General features: G+C 43.8%; 2 protein-coding genes across 7 annotated transcripts in view; both read left to right on the plus strand.

The window, feature by feature from the left end:
* The window catches only part of eral1 (Era-like 12S mitochondrial rRNA chaperone 1), a 682,619-nt gene that overhangs the window by 387,933 nt on the left and 273,334 nt on the right, over positions 1-21,352 (plus strand). The window lies entirely within an intron of this gene.
* bcas3 (BCAS3 microtubule associated cell migration factor) overlaps positions 1-21,352 on the plus strand; it is a 915,564-nt gene that overhangs the window by 91,499 nt on the left and 802,713 nt on the right. For all 5 annotated transcript variants that reach the window (XR_013499066.1, XM_078224612.1, XM_078224615.1 and 2 more), the window contains exon 7: positions 14,503-14,575. Coding sequence is in view for 4 of the 5 variants with exons in the window: in XM_078224612.1 (XP_078080738.1) it covers positions 14,503-14,575 (73 nt within the window). In the remaining variant the exon portion in view is untranslated. The remainder of the gene's footprint in view (positions 1-14,502; positions 14,576-21,352) is intronic.

A 21,352-nucleotide genomic window follows, 5' to 3' on the forward strand; every position in this document is an offset into this window, starting at 1 on the left:
ACAGGACCTACAGGCAGAGGATCAGTTCTTCTGACATGTTTGAGCAGCAGTGCCTCAGGAGGCTCAAGTTTGTATGGCAGGACGCTGCTGACATCTGCAGCCCTCTGGAACAAGACTTTCTTCTTGTTGGGACATATATTGTCAGTGATCAACAAAGTTCCTGTCACTGGAATGCCACCCTCCTATGGGTCTCTACTTGACACAAAGTTGTGTGCTCTCTTCTGCAAGAAGAGACAGAGGAACATATAAAATCCTGATGGGACAGGAAAAGCTAGATGTGGAAAGAATGTTCGGAAGTCCAGAACTAGGGGTCACAGTTAAGAATAAGGGGTAAGCCATTCAGGACTGAGATGAGGAAGAACTTCTTCACTCAGAGAGTTGTGAACCTGCGGAATTCTCTACCACGGAAAGTTGTTGGGGCCACTTCATTAGATACGTCCAAGAGGGAGTTGGATGTGGCCCTTGCAGCTAAAGGGATCAAGGGGTATGGAGGGAAAGCAGGAATGGGATACTGAAAGTGCATGATCAGCCTTGATCACACTGAAAAAGGGCTGAATGGCCTCCTCCTGCACCTATTTTCTATGTTTCGATGAGAGAAAGCAGAGTGGTGAGTGCTCGTAGCTCTGTGGAATGGAGGAAAGGGCAACATTTGTGGATAGTGATTGTGGGGCATGGATGAAAGAGGACAATAGGATGAGGGTGAATATAACTGTTGGCTTATCTAATGCAGATGTGAGGTATCTGGAGCGAAAGAATGAGTGGAACTGCAAGGTGTATTTTCCTGAGGTGTGTGGTGCAGGAGAGTGCCACGTAAGTCATTGAACATAAGAACATACCAATTAGGAACAGTTGGTCATTTGGCCCCTCAAGCTTGCTTTGCCATACAATAAGATCATGTCTAATCTGATATTGGCCTCAATTTCACTTTCCTTGCTACCTCTGATACCCTTTGACTCACTTGTTAGTCAAGAATCTATCTCTGCCTTAAAATATTCAATGACTGCCTCCACTGCTCTCTGGGGAAGAGAACATCCCACAGATTCATGACTCTCTGAGAGAAAAAAAATCTCATCTCCAACTTAAATGGAAAACCTATTGGCTGGGATTTTCCATGTCCCACCTATGTGAGCATAGATTTCAAAGGTTTGCCGGCCCTGCCATGGGGCTAGAAAATTCAGCTCTTATTTTTATATTGTGTCCCCTAGGTCTAGTGTCCCTCAGAAGTGGGAGCATCCATCCTGTAAAGTCACCTCAGAATCTTATATGTTTCAATAAAATCATCTCTCATTCTTCTAAACTTCAATTGATATAGGCTCAACCTGTCCGGTCTTTCCTCATAAGATAACCTGCCCCATTCCAGTAATCAGTCAAGGAAACCTTCTCTGAGCTACTTCTAAGTCAGTTACATCCTTTCTAAAATCAGGTGACCAAAACTGTACACAGTACTGCAGATGGATTCTGAGGGCAGCAAGGTGGCACAGTGGTTAGCACTGCTGCCTCACAGCGCCAGGGACCTGGGTTCAATTCCAGCCTTGGGTGATTATCTGGGTGGAGTTTGCAGATTCTCCCTGTGTCTGTGTGGTTTCCTCCGGGTGCTCTGATTTCCTCCCCCAGTCTAAAGATGTGCAAGTTGGGATGGATTGGCCATGCTAAATTGCCCCTTAGTGTCCTAAGATGTGTAAGTTAGGGGGATTAGTGGGGTAATCATGTTTGATTAGTGGGGTAATCATGATTTCCCTTACAGGGATAGGGTTTTGGTGGGATGCTCTGTTGGAGAGTTGGTGCAGACTCGATGGACTGAATGGCACGCTATGGATTCTACGATTCTATGATGTGGTCTCACAAATACCTTGTACAACTATAGCAAAACATCTTCACTTTTATATTCCATTCCCCTTGCAATAAACAACATTCCATTTGCCTTCAGTATGAATTTCTGGGGCTCCAGACTAACTTTTTGTGATTCATGTACCAGGACACCCAGGTCCCTCTGTACCTCATTGTCCTGTAGTCTATATCCATTTAAATGATATGCTACTTTTCCCTTCTTCCTGCCAAAGTGGACAAGTTCACATTTTCCAACATAATACTCCAATTTTTTGCCCACTCACTTAATCTATCCATGTCCCTTTGCAGACACCTTATGTCATTTTCACAATTTACTTTGCTATCTATCTCTGTGTCATCAGTAAATTTAACAACCATAAATTCAATCCCTTCATCAAAGCAATTGATATAAATTGTAAATATTTGAGGGCTCAGTACTGATCTATGTGGTATTCCACTCGTCATATCTTGCCAACCCCAAACTGACCCATTTATACCTGCTCTCTGTTTCCTGTTAGTTAACCTATCCCCAATCCATTCTAATATGTTACCCCTACACCTTGAACTCTTATTTGGCGTAGTAACCTTTGATGTGGCACCTTGCCAAATGCCTTCTGGATATCTAAGTACCACCATATTTACAACTTCCCCATTATCAGGGCGGCATGGTAGCACAGTGGTTAGCACTGCTGCCTCACCGTGCCAGGGTCTCGGGTTCAGTTCCCAGCTTGGGTCACTGTGCAGAGTCTGCACGTTCTCCCCGTGTCTGTGTGGGTTTCCTCTGGGTGCTCCAGTTTCCTTCCACAGTCCGAAAGACATGCTGGTTAGGTGCATTGGCCATGCTAAATTCTCCCTCAGTGTACCCAAACTGGTGCCAGAGTGTGGCGATTAGGGGATTTTTACAGTAACTTCATTACAGTGTTAATGTACGTCTACTTGTGACACTAATAAATAAACTTAAAGCTTAACTTAAATTATCCACGTTTCTTGTTACTTCCTCAAAGAACACTAATAAATCAGTCCCTTTCCCTTTCACAAAACCATGGTGACTCTGCCTGATTGCACTGAGATTTTCTGAGTGCCCTGCCATAGCCTTCTTACGGTAGCTTCTAACATTTTGCCTATGTCTGAAGTTGGGGCTAATAGTCCTGCAGTTCCCTGCTTTCTGTCTTCCTTCGTTCCTGAATAGGGGAGTTCCATTTGTTATTTTCTAATCTGATGGAAACTTCCCAAAACCTAGGGAATTTTGGAAAATTAAAAACATGGAAAACGTATCTACGATCTCAGCAGCCACTTCTTTTAAGACACTGTGTTGGGGGAGGGTGGGTGGATTTTACAGCCGCATTTGCCGCGAGCGCAAAAAAGTGACTTGGGCACAAACTCCCTCGAGAGTCAAGAATTGCCGGCAAGATCTCTTTAAAGATGGAACACCCTGCTCCATTAGGTTCCACCCTGCCAGAGTGACAGCGTAAACCACATCCACAAATTTTGTGTCAGAGCCTAATACTGTGACAAATTTTGGTAAAATTGTGCCCTAGGATAAAGTCCATCAGGGTCTGGGGACTTGTTAGCTTTTGATTGTAATAATTTTCTGAGTACCCTTTCCCTGGTGATTGTAATTGGTTGTTCCTCCCTCCCATTCACACCTTGATTCATAATTATTTCTAGGATCTTTTTTGCATCCTCTACAGTGATGACTGTCACAAAATATCTGTTCAATTCATCCGCCATTTCTTTATTTTCCATTATTAATTCCCATTCTCACTCTCTGAGCACCAGTGCTCACTTTGCTTATTCTTTATCTTTATAAATACCTATAGAAACTCTTGCTATCTATTTTTGTATTTTTAGCTAGCTTTCTCTTGTACCGAGAAGCTTGTCACCTGAAAGTTTTATGCCGCTTCAACTGTCTTATCTTCAGCTGTCTTGGATCTACAGGAGTGATGTATTGGGGGCAGGGGGGTATCAGGGTGATACCCAGGGGGGTTAGGGGGGACTGACAGAGCTCTTTGTTCTGTTGCACATAATGCTGAGAGATCTACGCAAGTGTAATAGCACCCTCTGGTTGTAAGCAGCTGGCTTTCCTGCGAGAATAGACTTCATCTACTCCTCCTACTGGCGTGAATCACACTTTGCCCCTTTTTTTGCCCTAAGTGGCATAAGATCGTGTCTAAAAGCTCACTGAAATAATGGGTGCAATTCTCTCCTGTTTTCACACTTGTTCGGCACTTAAAAGGTTTTGATAAGATCGCCCCCTTCATTTCAAAATTAGTAGCATTTGCAGATTTTTAGAAAAAACTGATAGTTTTACAGACTAGTACAAGCGCTGCCTTTGTGCTATGGCTGATATTTGTTGAGGATGCCTCTTCTCACATTTTCATTTTGGCTGCATTTCATAACCAAAATAAGCATCATTGTTATTACCCATTGGTAAGAAATGGTGCTGAGGTTTCTCCCTAACAATATAGTCAAGAAAGATCATTTTCAATTATGGGACTTTGAAATGGCTTCTCAGTTATACCAGGGTTGTGTTCAAATGTTTTCAAAACATTTCTTTGGGCAGAATTTTACCTGTGGGGGGGTTGGCAGGTGGCATGAGGATGTGAAATTGGGTGTCTCCCCTTCCTCACTGCCTACCTACTCATCCCCATCGCTACCGTGTCAAGGGAGATGTTGGACGGCCCACCTTCCTTTCAGGCAATTGAGGCCTTTAAGTGGCCAATTAATCACATCTTAATGGCCTATTCTTGTCCTACAATTTTTCCGTGGTGGGTGGTGCCCAGAGTCCAGTTTAACGTCCATCAGGTCCCACTCCTTGGGCTGCTGGCGGGAAAGGTGGGAGGGAGGTTCTCTCCTTTATGGACTCATTGGAACCCCCTCCCCCTCACCCCCCCTCCCGACTCCAGGTCTGGCTCCCTTGGGTTTCCTCTTCCTCCCCGACCTGTGGAATATTCATTTCTCACGCAACGTCGTTAAAGCAATTATCCTGTCATTTATCTTCTTTTTTCTTGTTGGACCTTGCTGAGTGCAAACTGCTTACATTACGTCAGTGACTATTCATCATAAACGACACAATGGCTGTGAAACACTTTGAGAAATCCTGTGGTTGTGAAAGGAGCTTTTTGTATGCGAGTCTCTACTCTCTTGTTCTTCCTCCCCATTTCTCCGTTCCCATCTTTCTTTACTTCCATTTTCATAGAATCCCTACAGTGCAGAAGGAGGCTATTTGGCTCATTGAGTCTGCACCGATCACAATCCCACCCAGATCCTATCCCCATAACCCCATGCATTTACCCGAGCTAGTCCCCCGATACTAAGGGGCAATTTAGATGGCCAATCCACCTAATTCGCACACCTTTGGACTGTGGGAGGAAACCAGAGCACCCGGAGGAAACCCATGCAGACATGGGGAGAACGTGCAAACACCACACAGACAGCGACTCGAGGCCGGAATTGAACCCGTGTCCCTGGTGCTGTGAGGCAGCAGTGCTAACCATTGTGCCACTGTACCACCCATTTTATCTTACTCTCCTTTCTGTCACTGAATTGGGTAAATTGGCTGCCATGACAACTTCAGCAACAGCTGTGCCCGATTTAATTGGATGATCTGAATGATGGACCTACACATCCTCAGTCCGACACAGAAGTGTCTGCCAAGATGATCTACTGAAGTACCTCTCTTAAATGACCATTCTTCCTGAATGAATCTAAATAGAGAGAGGCTGTTAGTTAAATATCCTAACTGCTGCCTTGACTGTGTTCAACTACTTACCGCGGAATGGTATTGAATCTGCGACCACCTTGATATCTATGGCTCAGTACCACAAGAATAATACCTTCAGAGTTGTGCATTCTAGGACTTTAAAGAAAGTAAGATTTAAGAAACAAAGATATGCACTTCTATAGCACATTTCGTGACCACTGTCATCTCAAAGTGTGTTACAGGTGGTGAAGTATTTATGAAATATGGTCACTATTTTGATGTGGGAAACACAGCTGCCAATTTGTGCATAGCATGGACCCTTATGGGGGTCCATTAGACCATAACACATAGGAGTAGATGTGGGCCATTCAGTTCATTGAGTGTGCTCCACCATGCAATGAGATCATGACTCATCTGATATGATAATCCTCAACTTCACTGTCCCCCTTATTCTCATAACCCTTGATTCCCTTACTGATTAAAAATCTCAGTCATGAACATACTTAATGACCCAGCCCCTGCAGTCCTGTGTGATAAAGAATTCCACAGATTCACTGCCCTCGAAGTGAAGAAATTTTTCCTTATCTCTGTCTTAAATGAGGGATCCCTTACTCTGAGATTATGCCCTCTGGTCCTAGATTGTCCCACAAGGAGAAACAACCTCTCAGCATCCACCCTGTCAAGCCCCTGAGAATCCTATGTATCTCATTAAGGTCTCCTCTCACAAGTCCAATGAGTGCAGGCCCAGCCTACTTGTTATGGTCCAGGTCAGAAAATGGAGCCCGCCTGGATCATAAATTGTTCATCTTGAATTTGGTTAGGATGAGCATGATATGTTCACTTCAAGTATGATTCAAATGACACACTAGGGAGCTTTTATCAAACACAGTTTATTTAATATGGTTAACATGTATAAAAATAAAATTAGCAAGAAACTTTATCACTTACAAACAAGAAATGAAACAACTGCTATAATGTATAACCCTTAACAAGTATGTCTAATGTGCTCCAATCAAACCCGTAGACAAAAGACCCTTTTCACAGGTTTAACACAGCAAAGACTAATGCTCACGTGATACTGGACTTGAGTCCTTTGGATGAAGTCTGCAGTTCTCTGGACAGACTCAGAACAGTTTGAAGTCAGAACTGCATCCCAAAACACAAGGGACTCTAGACAAGCCACCAACAGCCAATTCCCCCTCTCAGAAAGGCAAGACCTTGCTTTCAGCTAACCAGCAGAATTTCCGAAACCAGGGAGAGAGAGAGACTTATTTTCAGCCGGCTGTCCCTTCTAAAACTGAACTCTAAACTCAGCCAAACAGAAAATGAACCTTAAACTCACTGGAAAGGAAATAAAAACTGTCACATGACAGTCCTAACAATGCAGGATCTTAAAACAACCCAGAGTTAAAATAAACATACCCCCATTTAAGCTATTGAAGTAGCAATAAAAAGACCCCTTGTGGACAACTTTGCAGCAATGAAATCAAACTGAAAAAGATCTGCTTACAACTGCAGAGAATAGGATTAATGAAAAACTTTCTTAAAAGGTACACTAACGCAACATACTCAACCTCTCCTCTTAACAAAATCCCTCCTTTCCCATTTCCCCATTTTCATCCTTGCTTTGAAATATAGGCCAACACTCCACTTGCCTTCCTTATTACCGCTGAATTTGCATGTTAGCTTTTTGTGATTTATGCATGAGGACCCCTAAATCGCTCTGTGCTGCATCTTTCTGCAGTCATTCTGCGGCACAGTGGTTAGCAGTGCTGCCTCACAACGCTGGGGACCCAGGTTTGATTCTGGTATGTGGTGACTGCCTGTGTGGAATTTGCATGACCTCCCCGTGTCTACGTGGGTTTCCTCCGGATACTCAGGTTTCCTCCCAAAGTCCAACGATGCGCAGGTTAGGTGGATTGGCCATGCTAAATTGCCGCTTAGTGCCCAAAGATGAGTACGTTAGGTGGATTAACCATGGTAAATTGCGTGGGGTACAGGGATAGGGCAGAGGGGAGGGCCTGGCTGGAATGCTCCTTCGGAGAGTCGGTGCAGACTCAATGGGCCGGATGGCCTCTTACTACACTGTAGTGATTCTGTGATTCTATGATTCTTCATTTTAATAATATTCAGATCCTTTATTCTTTTTACCAAAGTGCATATCTTCATAACCTTCCTACATTATATTCCATCTGCCAAGTGTTTGCCCACTCACCTATCCTGTCTATACCCCTCTGTAGTATCACCCACACCACTTGCCTTCCCATCTATTTTTGTGTCATCTGCAAACCTGGCCATAGTACATTCACTTCCCTTGTCCAAGTCATTAATATATATTGTAAATAATTATGGCCCCATCACTGATCCCTGTGGCACTCCACTTGTTACAATTTGCCATCCTGGAAATGCCCTTCTAATCACAACTCTTTGGGGAGATCTTACCAAAAACATTTAAAGTGCCAAACGAGCGTGAAAACGGGAGACATTCGCACCTTTTTTGGGCGACTTAAAAATCGAACCTGACCTGAATTAGTCAAAAAAATGAGGCAAAACTTGAAATCCGTCAGCAGGGGAAGTGGGCGTGGCCTAAATCACCTAAAAGCCGGCTGATAGCAGTAGAGGGCGCAGTTGCGCACGTGCAGGTTTCTGTGCTCTGAGAGCATAGAAACCTGTCACTGCTTCCACTAGCTAGCCTTTGTGGCCGAAACCCAGCCCCCCTTATTGGCACGAGGCTGTTCTCGCTGGATATCTGGTGCCGGTAAGATCACGGGAAGTGAGAAATCGCTTTCTCAGCTCTCTCGTGATCTTACTGGCTCGCTCCGCCCATTGACCGGTGGGGTACAATGTGAAGATCGCCCCCTCTGTCTTCTATCAGTTTACCAATCCTCTACAAATGCTAATACACTACCCCCATCACCATGGGCTCTTATCTTATTAAGTAGCCTTTTATATGGCACCTTACTGAATGCTTTTTGGAATTCCAAGTATATTGCATCTACAGGTTCCCCTTAATCTATCCTGCTTGATACCACCTTGAAGAATGTTTATGAGTCACTGAGAGCTAACATGCAGATGCAGCAAGCAATTGAGGCAAATGTCATGTTGGCCTTTATTGCAAGAGGATTCGAGTAGAGGAGTAAAGATGTTTTACTGCAGTTATGTAGAGCCTTGGTGAGACCGCCCCTGGAGTATGTTTACAGTTTTGGTCTTCTTACCTAAGGAAAGATAAACTTGCCAGAGAGGGAGTGGAACAAAGGTTCACTAAATTAATTCCTGGAATGAAGGGATTGACCTCTCATGAAAGATTAAATAGACTTTCATAGAAAAGGAAATGAGAGAGTGCAGAATGTACGGTTAGTTTTTTTTCCCAAGTTGGCGCCGGAATGAGGCGACTTCTTGCAAGCTGTGCCCAGCATACCTTCTAATTCTATCTTTTACTCTCGTTCTATGCTTCTAAAACTTAATTCTAACTCTTTTAAACTCTCTAACAATGCTTTTATTACCAACCAACTCAAGAACAGCTTCTTCCCTGCTGCCATCAGACTTTTGAATGGACTTACCTTGCATTAAGTTGATCTTTCTCTGCACCCTAGCTATGAATGTAACACCACATTCTGCACTCTCTCCTTCTCTATGAACGGTATGCTCTGTCTGTATAGCGCGCAAGAAACAATACTTTTCACTGTATGCTAATACATGTGATTATAATAAATCAAATCAAACTGGAGAAAAATGAGAGGTGATCTCTTGCAAACATACAAAATTCCTACGGGGCTCGACAGGGTAGATGCAAGAAGGATGTTTCCTTCGGGTGGGGGGTTTAGAACCAGGGGACACAGTCTCAGAAGGGGTCGGGCATTTAGGATCGAGATGAGGATAAATTTCTTCACTCAGAGGGTGGTGAATCTTTGAAACTCTCTGCCCCAGAGGACTGTGGAGACTTAGTTGTAGAGTATGTTCAAGACAATGATCAGTAGATTTCTACATATTAAAATCATTAAAGCATATAGGGATACTGCAGGAAAATGGTGTTGAAGTAGAAGATCAGCCATGATTTCATTGAATGGCAGAGTGGACTTGAAGGGTTGAATGGCCTACACATACTCCTATTTCCTACGTTCTTATGTTCTGGGTAAGCTATTAAGAGTTTCAAACATGTTAAAAATGGGGCCATTCCAGATGGAAGGATCAAGTAATTATGTCATGAAGAAGGTTCTGACTTGGTTAATGCGTCAAGACGCCTTCTGCCCAGAAGAATTTCATTATCAGCAGCTAAATAGAATCTTACAGCATACGCATACTCACGTTTAATCGTGTATTTGCTGACCTGCATTCGCTCCCATTCTGGCAACAGCTTTATTTTAAAATTCTCATCTTTGTTTTCAAATCCCTCCATGGCCTCACTTTTCCTACTTAATCCAGCCTCCTCCAGTCCGATGGTCCTTTGAGATCTCTGCATGCCTCCAGTTCTGGCCTATTGCGCATCCCTGATTTTCATCACTCCACTGTTGGGGGGGGTCATGTCTTCAGCTGCCTTGGGCCTATGCTTTGCAACTCCCTCTCCCCTGCTTTCTTTCTTCTTTTAAAACCTCCCCAAACGCTACCTCTTTGACCTAGCTTTTGGGGTTTTTTAAAATTAGCTTTTGGTTTTGTTCTAATATCTCATTAATTGGGTCTTTGTCAAACTTTGAAAAGGCTCCTGTGAAGCACTGTGGGGCATTTTAGCATATGAAAGACGATATGAATGCAAGATGTTCTTCCACATGCTGCTGCACGGTTGTCTGTCTGCTTGGCCCTTTATTTCAAGGGAATAGGAGTACAGGAATAAAGAAGTCTAGCTACAATTGTACAGGGCTTTGGTGAGACCACAGCTGGAATGCTGTGTGTGGGTTTGGTCTCCATATTTAACAAAGGATATACTTGCACTGGGGACAGTACAGTGAAGATTCTCTAGATTGGTCCCTGGGATGAGAGAGTTGCCCTGTGATGAGAAGTTGAGTAAATTGGACCTATGTTCTCTGGAGTTTAGAGAAATGAATGGTGGTCCCATTGAAATTATTCTAAAGAGGCTTGACATGGTAGACGCTGAGAGGTTGTTTCCCCTGGCTGGAGAATCCAAGGTACTGGAGCACAGACTCAGGTTAAGGGGTTGATCATTTAGGACTGAGATGAGGAGAAATTCCTTCACTCAAAGAGTGGTGATCTTTGGAATTCTCTACTCCAGAGGGTTGCGGGCGATCCATTGTTGAATATATTTAAGGCTGAGAGCAACATATTTTTGGTTTCTCATGGAATCAACTGATACGGGGAGCGGGCGGGAAAGTGGAGTTGAAGCCCAAGATCATCCCATGATTGAATGACAAAGCAGGCTTGATGGGCAGTATGTTCTCCTTCTGCTCCTATGACTTGTGTTCTTGTATGTGTGGCAGTGGAAACTCATTGCCTACTATAATTAGTGGAGTTTTTTGAGGAAGTGACAAAAACGGTTGATGAAGGAAGGGCCGTGGATGTCGTCTATATGGATTTCAGTAAGGCATTTGACAAAGTCCCACATGGCAGGTTGGTTAAGAAGGTTAAGGCTCATGGGATACAAGGAGAAGTGGCTCGATGGGTGGAGAACTGGCTTGGCCATAGGAGACAGAGGGTAGTGGTCGAAGGGTCTTTTTCCGGCTGGAGGTCTGTGACCAGTGGTGTTCCACAGGGCTCTGTACTGGGACCTCTGCTATTTGTGATATATATAAATGATTTGGAAGAAGGTGTAACTGGTGTAATCAGCAAGTTTGCGGATGACACAAAGATGGCTGGAATTGCGGATAGCGAAGAGCATTGTCGGGCAATACAGCAGGATATAGATAGGCTGGAAAATTGGGCGGAGAGGTGGCAGATGGAATTTAATCCGGATAAATGCGAAGTGATGCATTTTGGAAGAAATAATGTAGGGAGGAGTTATGCAATAAATGGCAGAGTCATCAGGAGTATAGAAACACAGAGGGACCTAGGTGTGCAAGTCCACAAATCCTTGAAGGTGGCAACACAGGTGGAGAAGGTGGTGAAGAAGGCATATGGTATGCTTGCCTTTATAGGACGGGGTATAGAGTATAAAAGCTGGAGTCTGATGATGCAGCTGTATAGAACGCTGGTTAGGCCGCATTTGGAGTACTGCGTCCAGTTCTGGTCGCCGCACTACCAGAAGGACGTGGAGGCATTGGAGAGAGTGCAGAGAAGGTTTACCAGGATGTTGCCTGGTATGGAGGGTCTTAGCTATGAGGAGAGATTGGGTAGACTGGGGTTGTTCTCCTTGGAAAGACGGAGAATGAGGGGAGATCTAATAGAGGTATACAAGATTATGAAGGGTATAGATAGGGTGAACAGTGGGAAGCTTTTTCCCAGGTCGGAGGTGACGATCACGAGGGGTCACGGGCTCAAGCTGAGAGGGGCGAAGTATAACTCAGACATCAGAGGAACGTTTTTTACACAGAGGGTGGTGGGGGCCTGGAATGCGCTGCCAAGTAGGGTGGTGGAGGCAGGCACGCTGACATCGTTTAAGACTTACCTGGATAGTCACATGAGCAGCCTGGGAATGGAGGGATACAAACGATTGGTCTAGTTGGACCAAGGAGTGGCACAGGCTTGGAGGGCCGAAGGGCCTGTTTCCTGTGCTGTACTGTTCTTTGTTGTTCTTTGTTGTTAATTACATGCCTAAACCAAGTCCTATACTCCATGATGCAGCATGTTAGTACCCTACCTAATGGTACTACAGTATTCACTTGCCTCCTTCCCTCCTGCCCCTTCAATTAATACTCCACTAAAAATAAATAAAATTGACGTAAAATCAAATCCTTTGACACTTAGTACTTAGTGTCGTATTGGAAGTAAAGAGCCTAAATCCATTGCCTGTTCATAACTCTTGTCTGACTGACTTTGTACATGTGTTCCCATGTTTCCTTGATTAAAATGTTGTGGTTCTATAGAGCGCACTTACTCAGCAAGTATTTGGGAATTTCCACTGACATTTTGAAATTTATGTGTGTTAATGTGTAGACACCACAACCCAGAGGGATCACACAATGCAGTGACGGATTTCTTGTAACTAAACACTTGTTTTTATAAAATGTCAGTTTGTGTTTATAGGAATGGAGATGGATTATTTTTAAAGCTGCATATCTATAATTTTGTTTTTGAAGAATAGCATATTTACAATCCTTTGAGAGAATAAAGCATAATTGATTCTAATGTAATTAAATGTTCCTTCTCAGATCATGTCTGGTCAGTTAATTATTAAGTATCTTTAAGTCATAGCTTCCATGTTGAATTCAGGCAGTAGGCACCCAAGTGAACCTGAATACTCCATACTGCAGTGTTTTACAGAATTCCTTGCATGGGAGTTCTTTCATTGCAAATTCACTAGCATCAATCTTTTCCTGTCTGATATAAATCGACCTCGTACACCAAGAAGGATTTTGTTCAGTTTATTTGTATTGCATTTATCTTCATTCGCTGCCTCACAGCGCCAGGGACCCGGGTTCGATTCTCAGCTTGGGTGACTGTGTGGAGTTTGCACGTTCTCCCCGTGTCTGTGTGGTTTTCCTCCAGGTGCTCCAGTTTCCTCCCACAGTCCGAAAAACGTGCTGGTTAGGTGCATTGGCCATGGTAAATTCTCCCTCAGTGTTCCCAAACAGGTGACGGAGTGTGGCGACTAGGAGATTTTCATGGTAACTTCATTGCAGTGTTAATATAAGCCTACTTGTGACACTAATAAAAATAAATTTTAAATAAACTTAAACTTCATTCCTGGACTTAGCATATTGCTGTACTGTGGATGTTTTACAACAAGTATGGTACTATACGCATGCAAGGTGTTTTTGATTGTTCTGTACAAAACTGATACTCTTAGGCCCAACAGACTTAGCATATGTTGGTACTCCAAATAGCTGAGCTACTTTGCTAAAATGTGCAACTTGTTAGAGCAGGGCACTGGTAAACTAAATGCATTCTGCATGTCTACAACTACCTACCTATTAAGATATTAGCTTGAAGGTTAGCTGACACTAAGAAGAATCTCATTTCCCCAATTATTTTTCATTAGTTTGGTTTTTTTTGAAGGATTTTATTAGTATATATTTCTATCTCACATTGTGTTAATTTTGGGTTGGCGGGGGTGGGGTTGTGAGTGAGTTTACAAGGGAGATGGAGCGCACAAGTGCATGATCCTTCTTGATTTCCCCAAGTCCAAATGTATCATCTACAGGGTGGACAATTTGCTTGTGCAAATTGAACAAATCTTAAAGGAAAATTGTAACGCCAAAACATGCATGTCAGCAGTTTCTCCTCAACAGAAATATTATTAATCCTCCAATAATCCTTTAACACCTCAGTGAACATGCTTTTTCAATGTTTGTGTATCTGGGGAGTAATTACAATCACAACTGGAGCCATTACTGGGCCTTTTAGGGAAATAAGAAGGGCACTAATTATTTAAAGCTGTTTGCTTGCAAGGTTAATGTCCCTCCTAGGTAAAATATTGTTCATCCTGCAGCTGATTCTACAGCTCCAAGATACTTGCCATGTTTCCATTTTATCTTTCATACTTGCTCAACCCCCCTCAGCGAATTTTTCTTTTCATAGTTTGTTCCCATTTGATCTCTCTGCACTTTGTTTATGCTCTTTTTTTTGTATGGACCAAATGTTAAGACTGTGGTTCAGCACATAACCCACAGAAAAGAATGTCCTGTTTTCATTTTTTGACTTTGGAAATATTTATATCATGATTTGATTACAGAGTTACAGTTGTAATTCCATTAACACACTTCCTGCCCCTAAACTGCATCTTCGTGTGACTAATGGACCAGAGTGGGTGGGTGGCGGGACTGAGGGAGAGAGAACTGGCAGACACTGAAGCGCTGACATATGTGTTGATGAATGTCCCCCTTTGTTCTGAATTCTTTTTTTTCTCTCTCTGCTTCCATTCACAGGTCTTCACAAAATTGATAATTTTGCTGAAAAAAGGCCACTTCTTGGCGTGTGCAAAAGTACAGGATCCGCAGGGTGAGAGGAAACATGTTTGCCAAAAATGTAAACCAGATGCAACATGGTGGGAGTGGGATACCAGGACGGTGGGAGAGTGTTTGGTGGAGTGGGTTGGTGGGGGGGGGGCGGGGGGGGGGGGATATTGGGAGGTGGCTGAGAGGAAGTGTGAAAGGAATCTGCCTTTTCCAGCAACATTGTCTGCACTTTGGAGCACAAAATATGTCTGGCACCAATGATGTAGACTGCTAGTGAGGGCAGTAGCGTTAAACTATCAGTCTTTGTGGTTAGTAAGATGTGCCAATGCCTGAAGCTCGATGCTACATTACATACTTCACATGAGAAAACATTTAAGCATCGTTACAAGTGAAACACAAGTCAGTGTTTCTTTTTATTTTGTGCTCCTTTCGAGCTGCTTTTGCTGTTAATGCTTTATGTATACACAACTGACTATCCTTGATAATTTGACGAAAGACAAGTGGAGGAGATACAAGATGTGACTGAATAAACTCTGTCATTCATGTGAAGCAAAAAGCTATGTTGTTATAAAATTAGGGACTAACTTCTTACCAGCTGTGTTACACATTGATGGTTGTAACACACTGATAAAAATGTCTTCATTGCATGTGTGTGGATACTGTTCCTTGATCATAACCAAACCAAAGGTTGCGCTTTGCTTGTATGGTGTTTGCTGAATTGGCTGTTTCCTAGCACAACATGGGATACAATGTCAAAAGATCAGGAGTCAGTAGAACTAGATGGACTGCCAAGGACTGTTTGTGTCGGTTTCATCTCGTGTTCAAAGTCGAGCTTTGCTGTGTGATTTTGCAAATGTCTTGTGAATGATGTGTAGGCGCTGTTGTGGTTGGAATACTGGAGATGACGCCTGATGACTGTTTGTACTGTCTGTAAGGGCTCAGCTGTTCCCGCTTGACCTTGTAGGTCATGAGATGATTGGTTTGGAAAGGGGCCATTCACGGTTAGCCGAGTGGTGAGACACTCTACTTATTTCCACTTCCTGCAAAGTCCACTCTGAGTTTCAGTGAATGTGGGCCGATAACCCAAAACTGGCATGAATTCATGTGAAATTCTCAGCAATGTTGGAGGGTGTGAGAACATACTTTCCTTCTTCTTGACCCTCACACAATCTCTCTGCTTCCCTCCCTTCCAAGTAATCTCTCTCTCTCCCATTCCACACAAAAACGGGCGGGATTTTACACCCTCGCTCGTCTTGAAACTGTAAAATCCTACCTGAGGTCAACGGACCTTGCCTGCTCCGATTCCCGTGGTGGGCGGGGCAGTAAAATTCCAGCCAATATCTCTCCTTGACATGAGAGAAATAGGAGTAAAAGGATATTGTCTTCAACATTTGCGCTTTGTTCCATTGTTTGGTTCTGTATGGTTCAGTCCCTTGTTTCAATATTGCCATTTGTCTTGCTTTGGATGGGATATTAACAGATTGGACTGGATTGAATTTTGTACTAGCCTGCTGTAAATAACTCCACAAGTCACAACCCAAATGCTGATGGCTCTCCAACATTCACTATTCTTCTGGGACATGAGATTGGACAAAGATCTCAGCAACCAGTCAACAACATTGTAAATTGGGAACCAAGATAAGCAATGTATTTCCACTCCTCGGAACTTCTTCACTTTAGTACCTCTCCCCTCAGAAAAATAATGAATTCTGTCTCCACTGCTGTTTAGCATTGACCAAAATAACCTACAGCAAAACCAATGCAAACTCATGGGAATTCTTCCTAACAGCAGACTGAAATCTGGAAGAAATTATTCAAAAGGCGTTGAAAAGTATCATTTGTGTATCTTTTCTATCTGAAATTGTGGCTTTGAATTCTGAAAGAATTTCATGGGAAGACAGTGTGCAATCAGGAGACGGGTACTCCAAGTATCTCTAGTCTGATCTACCTATGTTTCAAGACCACATTTGGAATATTGTGTGCAGTTCTGGTCACCTCACTATAAGAAGGATGTGGAAGCGCTGGAAAGAGTGCAGAGGAGATTTACCAGGATGCTGCCTGGTTTGGAGGGTAGGTCATATGAGGAAAGGTTGAGGGAGCTAGGGCTGTTCTCTCTGGAGCGGAGGAGGCTGAGGGGAGACTTAATAGAGGTGTATAAAATGATGAAGGGGATAGATAGAGTGAACGTTCAAAGACTATTTCCTCGGGTGGATGGAGCTATTACAAGGGGGCATAACTATAGGGTTCGTGGTGGGAGATACAGGACGGATATCAGAGGTAGGTTCTTTACGCAGAGAGTGGTTGGGGTGTGGAATGGACTGCCTGCAGTGATAGTGGAGTCAGACACTTTAGAAACATTTAAGCGGTTATTGGATAGGCACATGGAGCACACCAGGATGATAGGGAGTGGGATAGCTTGATCTTGGTTTCAGATAAAGCTCGGCACAACATCGTGGGCCGAAGGGCCTGTTCTGTGCTGTACTGTTCTATGTTCTATGCAAAAAATTTATAGTTAGCAAATTCCAACAGATGACTTTGCACAATGGAGCATTGATCTTTCAGGTAACCATGGCTTGGCAGGACTTGCACAGTCTTTTGGATCAGTGGATAATGTGCGGGTAACAAGATTGATTGGGGTGTCTGAGTCTGCTGAGGAGAGACCAACTGCTTCCTCACTGCAGAGCTGAAGGCAGAGCCGTCATCATTTTGTTTACATACTTCCTGCTGCCAAATTGAGCAGCAGTGTCAGAAGCACTAGGTACATGGCCCTGAGAAAGAGGAAGGCTAATAAAGGAAGAAGGTCAAGGCTTTTGTGAATGTGCAGAGCAAACGTACTAAGGTCACACCAGGGACAAGGGAGTTCAGTTATGTGGAGAGATGGGAGAAGCTGCAATTGTTCTCCTTAAGAACAGAGAAGGAAGGGTAAGGGGAGTCCTAAATAGATGTCAAAATTATGAGGGATTTTAACAGAACAAGTCGACAGAAATTATTTACTCTGGCAAGTGGGTCGGTAACCAGAGGTCATAGATTTAAAATAATTGGCTAAGGAAGTCAAAGAAAATGAGGAGAATTTTTGTGATAAGATCTAGAAAATGCGTCCTGAAGGAATTGCAGAATCAGACTCCATTGTAACTTTCAAAGGCAAATCGGAGATATGCTTTCTGCAAGGAAAAGGCTGAGGAGCGGGTCTAATTGGATAGCTCTTTCAAAGAGCCGGCACATGCACGACAGGCCGAATAGTCTGCAATAATATCTAGCATGTTGGGACAAGCACTAGAAAAATGACTATGCAAATCCATCTGGTTTACTAATACTCTTTAGGGAAGGGAACCTGTCATTCCTAACCAGTTTGACCTACACGTGCCTCCATACTGACAATAAATGATTGTTTCTCAAGTAGGCTGTCAAAATATTCCATTGAAAACAATCATTGCAAATTAGAACAATAAGAGATGTGTAGGACATTGGCAATGTCCCAGGCAATAGTTCAGGGCAAAGATTCGGGCTGTCCATGACCCTTCAATAACATTTAGAAGTTGGAAGTACTGTCACAAAGCTAATTTGGACATGGACTTGTGAGCTAAATGCAAAAAATAAAGTGAGGACAAACATGAGCAAAATGTATAGTTGTGCAGTGCGTTTCACAACATGTTGACCTCCTCAGATGCTTCATAGCTATTAAAATACTTTTGAAGTGTATGCATTGTCATAATTTAGGAAATCTGGCAGCTGAATTGCACAAAACAAGCTTCCACAAACAGTAATGAAATAAACGACAGCTCATGCACTTGGGTGTTAGTTAAAGACTAATATGTACTGTGTACAGTTTTGGTCTCCTTACTTGAGAAAGGATATACTGGCAGTGGAGGGGATGCAGAGGAGATTCACTAAGTTGATTCCGGAGTTGAGAGGGTTGGCTTATGAGGAGAGACTGAGTAGACTGGGACTGTACTCATTGGAATTCAGAAGACTGAGGGGAGATCTTATAGAAACAATAAGATTATGAAGGGAATAGATAAGATAGAAGTAGGGAAGTTGTTTCCACTGGCCGGTGAAACTAGAACTAGGGGCATGGCCTCAAAATAAGGGGAAGCAGATTTAGGAGTGAGTTGAGGAGGAACCTCTTCACACAAAGGGTTGTGAATCTGTGGAATTCCCTGCCCAGTAAAGCAATTGAGGCTACCTCATTGAATGTTTTTAAGGCAAGGATAGATAAATTTTTGAACAGTAAAGGAATTAAGGGTTATGGTGAGCGGGTGGGTAAGTGGAGGTCATGCAAAGATCAGCCATGATCTTATTGAATGGTGGAGCAAGCTCGAGATGGCCTACTCCTGCTCCTAGTTCTTATGTTCTTATATTGATCTGGAGATCAACTGGTGCACATTCAATAAGCTCAATGCTATCTGTGACAAAGCATCAGCTTCTTTCTCCTTCAGCTATATCCACCTTTCTCACCATTGGTGTACTGTGGCAACAATATGTACTCTATGGGGTACACTGCAGCAACCTGCAAGCTTACTTAACAGAATCTTCCAGCCCATGATCTCTCCCATAGAGGAGGACAAGTGCAGAAACCACATTGGAACAATACCACAAGCTGCACAAGGTTCCAACTTGAACATGTACCAGCATTCCTTCATTATCGCTGCTGACACCATCATGAAAGCACCACACTTCTGTACTGCAGTAAGATCTGGACTGTGTATTAGCAATACATAAGAATGCTGGAGAAATTCTATTAGCAGTGCTTCCAAAGCATTTAATAGGAGTACCATCATACAAATGCTAGTGTCCTTCTTGATGCCAGCTCCACTCAGGCAAAATTCCTGTTCACTGTGGGCCCTATTTTACTATTTTGGTTCTAAGTGCTGGGTGGACTTGAAACTGGAGTATTTCAGATCCGACTTTTAGACCCGTTCTCAGGCGCCCCCATACGCACTCTGCCTGAAAAAATATCAGCGATTCCAAATCGTGCTGCACAAGCCTGTGGGTGGTGCTTAACGCGCCCGAGATCCTGCAGCTCCGATCGGCGCCTCCAACTGCGCATACGCAGAAAAAAGTGATAGAATGCGGCTCTCCTGCCACATCGCTCCCAGGCCAGATAATGCCTCCCCCGACCCCCACAGACATTACCCCACCCCCACAACATTTTTGACTCCCTTATCTCCCACCACCCAGATCGATCGCAGCCCCCTCCCCCCTTCCCCCTCACTGATCTCAGGCAGGGTGGCAGCGGAACCCCCCCTCACTGATCTCACGCGGAATGGCAGCAGATCCCCCCCTTTCCCCTCACTGATCTCAGGCAGAGTGGCAGCGGATCCCCCCCTTTCCCCTCATTGATCTCAGGCAGAGTGGCAGCGGAACCCCCCTTCCCCCTCACTGATCTCACACAGAGTGGCAGCGAACCCAACTTCCCCCCACTGATCTCAAGCAGCGAGCCGTTGGACCCATCCTCCCCAATCTCAAGCGGAGAGCCATCGGACGCTCGGCACTTACCTCCTCACTAACTGGAGCGCCCGAATCGTACTTATATGGAGCATGTCTGTTTTGCGCCGACTCTGGATGGGCAAATGCGGTGGTAAAGGGGGAAGTTGGGCTTGTAGCCCATTAATCAATTTAAATGCATGCAAATGCAGTTAAATTGCCGTCGCACACGTTTCGGGTGCAGTCACAATCGCAGCCATTTTCGGGCCTCAGTAAAAGGCGTGGAGGCGGGCGTGGATCACGCTACTCACCTCACGCCCGACTTTACCAATTTTCCGCACCCGAAAACGTGTGCGACTTGATGGTAAAGTCAGGCCCACTGAAAAGCATCTCCCCCTCCAGGTCCAGCTTTCTCAACTCTCTAATGGCCAGAATTCTAGGGAAGAACAAAGAAAACATTTCAAAGACATTCTGAAGATCTCCTCAAGGTGTGGCATCATTGACATTAATGACTAGACGGAGCTTGCTACCAATCGTTTAAAATCATGACGACATTTCCATCAAGCTGCATCAGGCTTTGAATCACACCGTTTTAATGATGAGGCAAAGCAGCGTCAGAGAAGGAGCGAAATGGAAGCAAATAATGTACTCCAAATCCTACTACCTCAATGGACATGCTGCCCCATTTGCTGAAAGATCTGTGGGTTGAGAATTGATCTGTTCAGTCACAAGCCGGAACCCCTTGATCCTGAGTAGACAGTCATCCTCGAATCAAGGAACAGTTGACAATATTTGTTAACATAAGTACTGAAGCAGCATAGAGGGAACACCCAACCACCACCTTCTCAGGGTAGTAAATATGGCCCTGCCAGTGATGCCTCCATTCCAAGAAGAAAATTAAAAGAAGAAGGCAAGGTAGAATGATTTCAGTGGAATGAAAATTGGGCAGGTTTACAACAAGTAGACAACCTGCCAGTTTACCATCATTACAGTGAACACAAAAATGTGCCTCCAAGCTATTCTCTGTTGTTGTCCATGGATTTATCTTGCAGCACAGGACGTTAGAGGCGCATCGATCTTATTTTTAAGCAAGAGACTGTTCAAAATGGATCATCACTGCTCTGCAAGAGCAGACTCGCACACAATCAGATTGGTTGTTTTTCTTCTGTTTCTGGTTTCTGTGACATTGCACAGTCTCGAGCATTAATGAAAAATAAGCTGTGCAAAAGGACTGTGTTGCAACAGATTTGCTTTGTAAAAGATCAGTGTTTTTTCTGTGTGTGGAGAGCTTTTGGTTGCTGGTTATAAAATCTACTTCAGCTGCAGGAAATGTATCCCTGATGGCCACGGCAGATGTCTCCTTTGCCTCCCACAGGACCACGTCTTTTGAGAATTC

This window comes from Mustelus asterias, chromosome 12, assembly GCF_964213995.1.
Source record: "Mustelus asterias chromosome 12, sMusAst1.hap1.1, whole genome shotgun sequence".
Classification (NCBI taxonomy): Eukaryota; Metazoa; Chordata; class Chondrichthyes; order Carcharhiniformes; family Triakidae; genus Mustelus; species Mustelus asterias.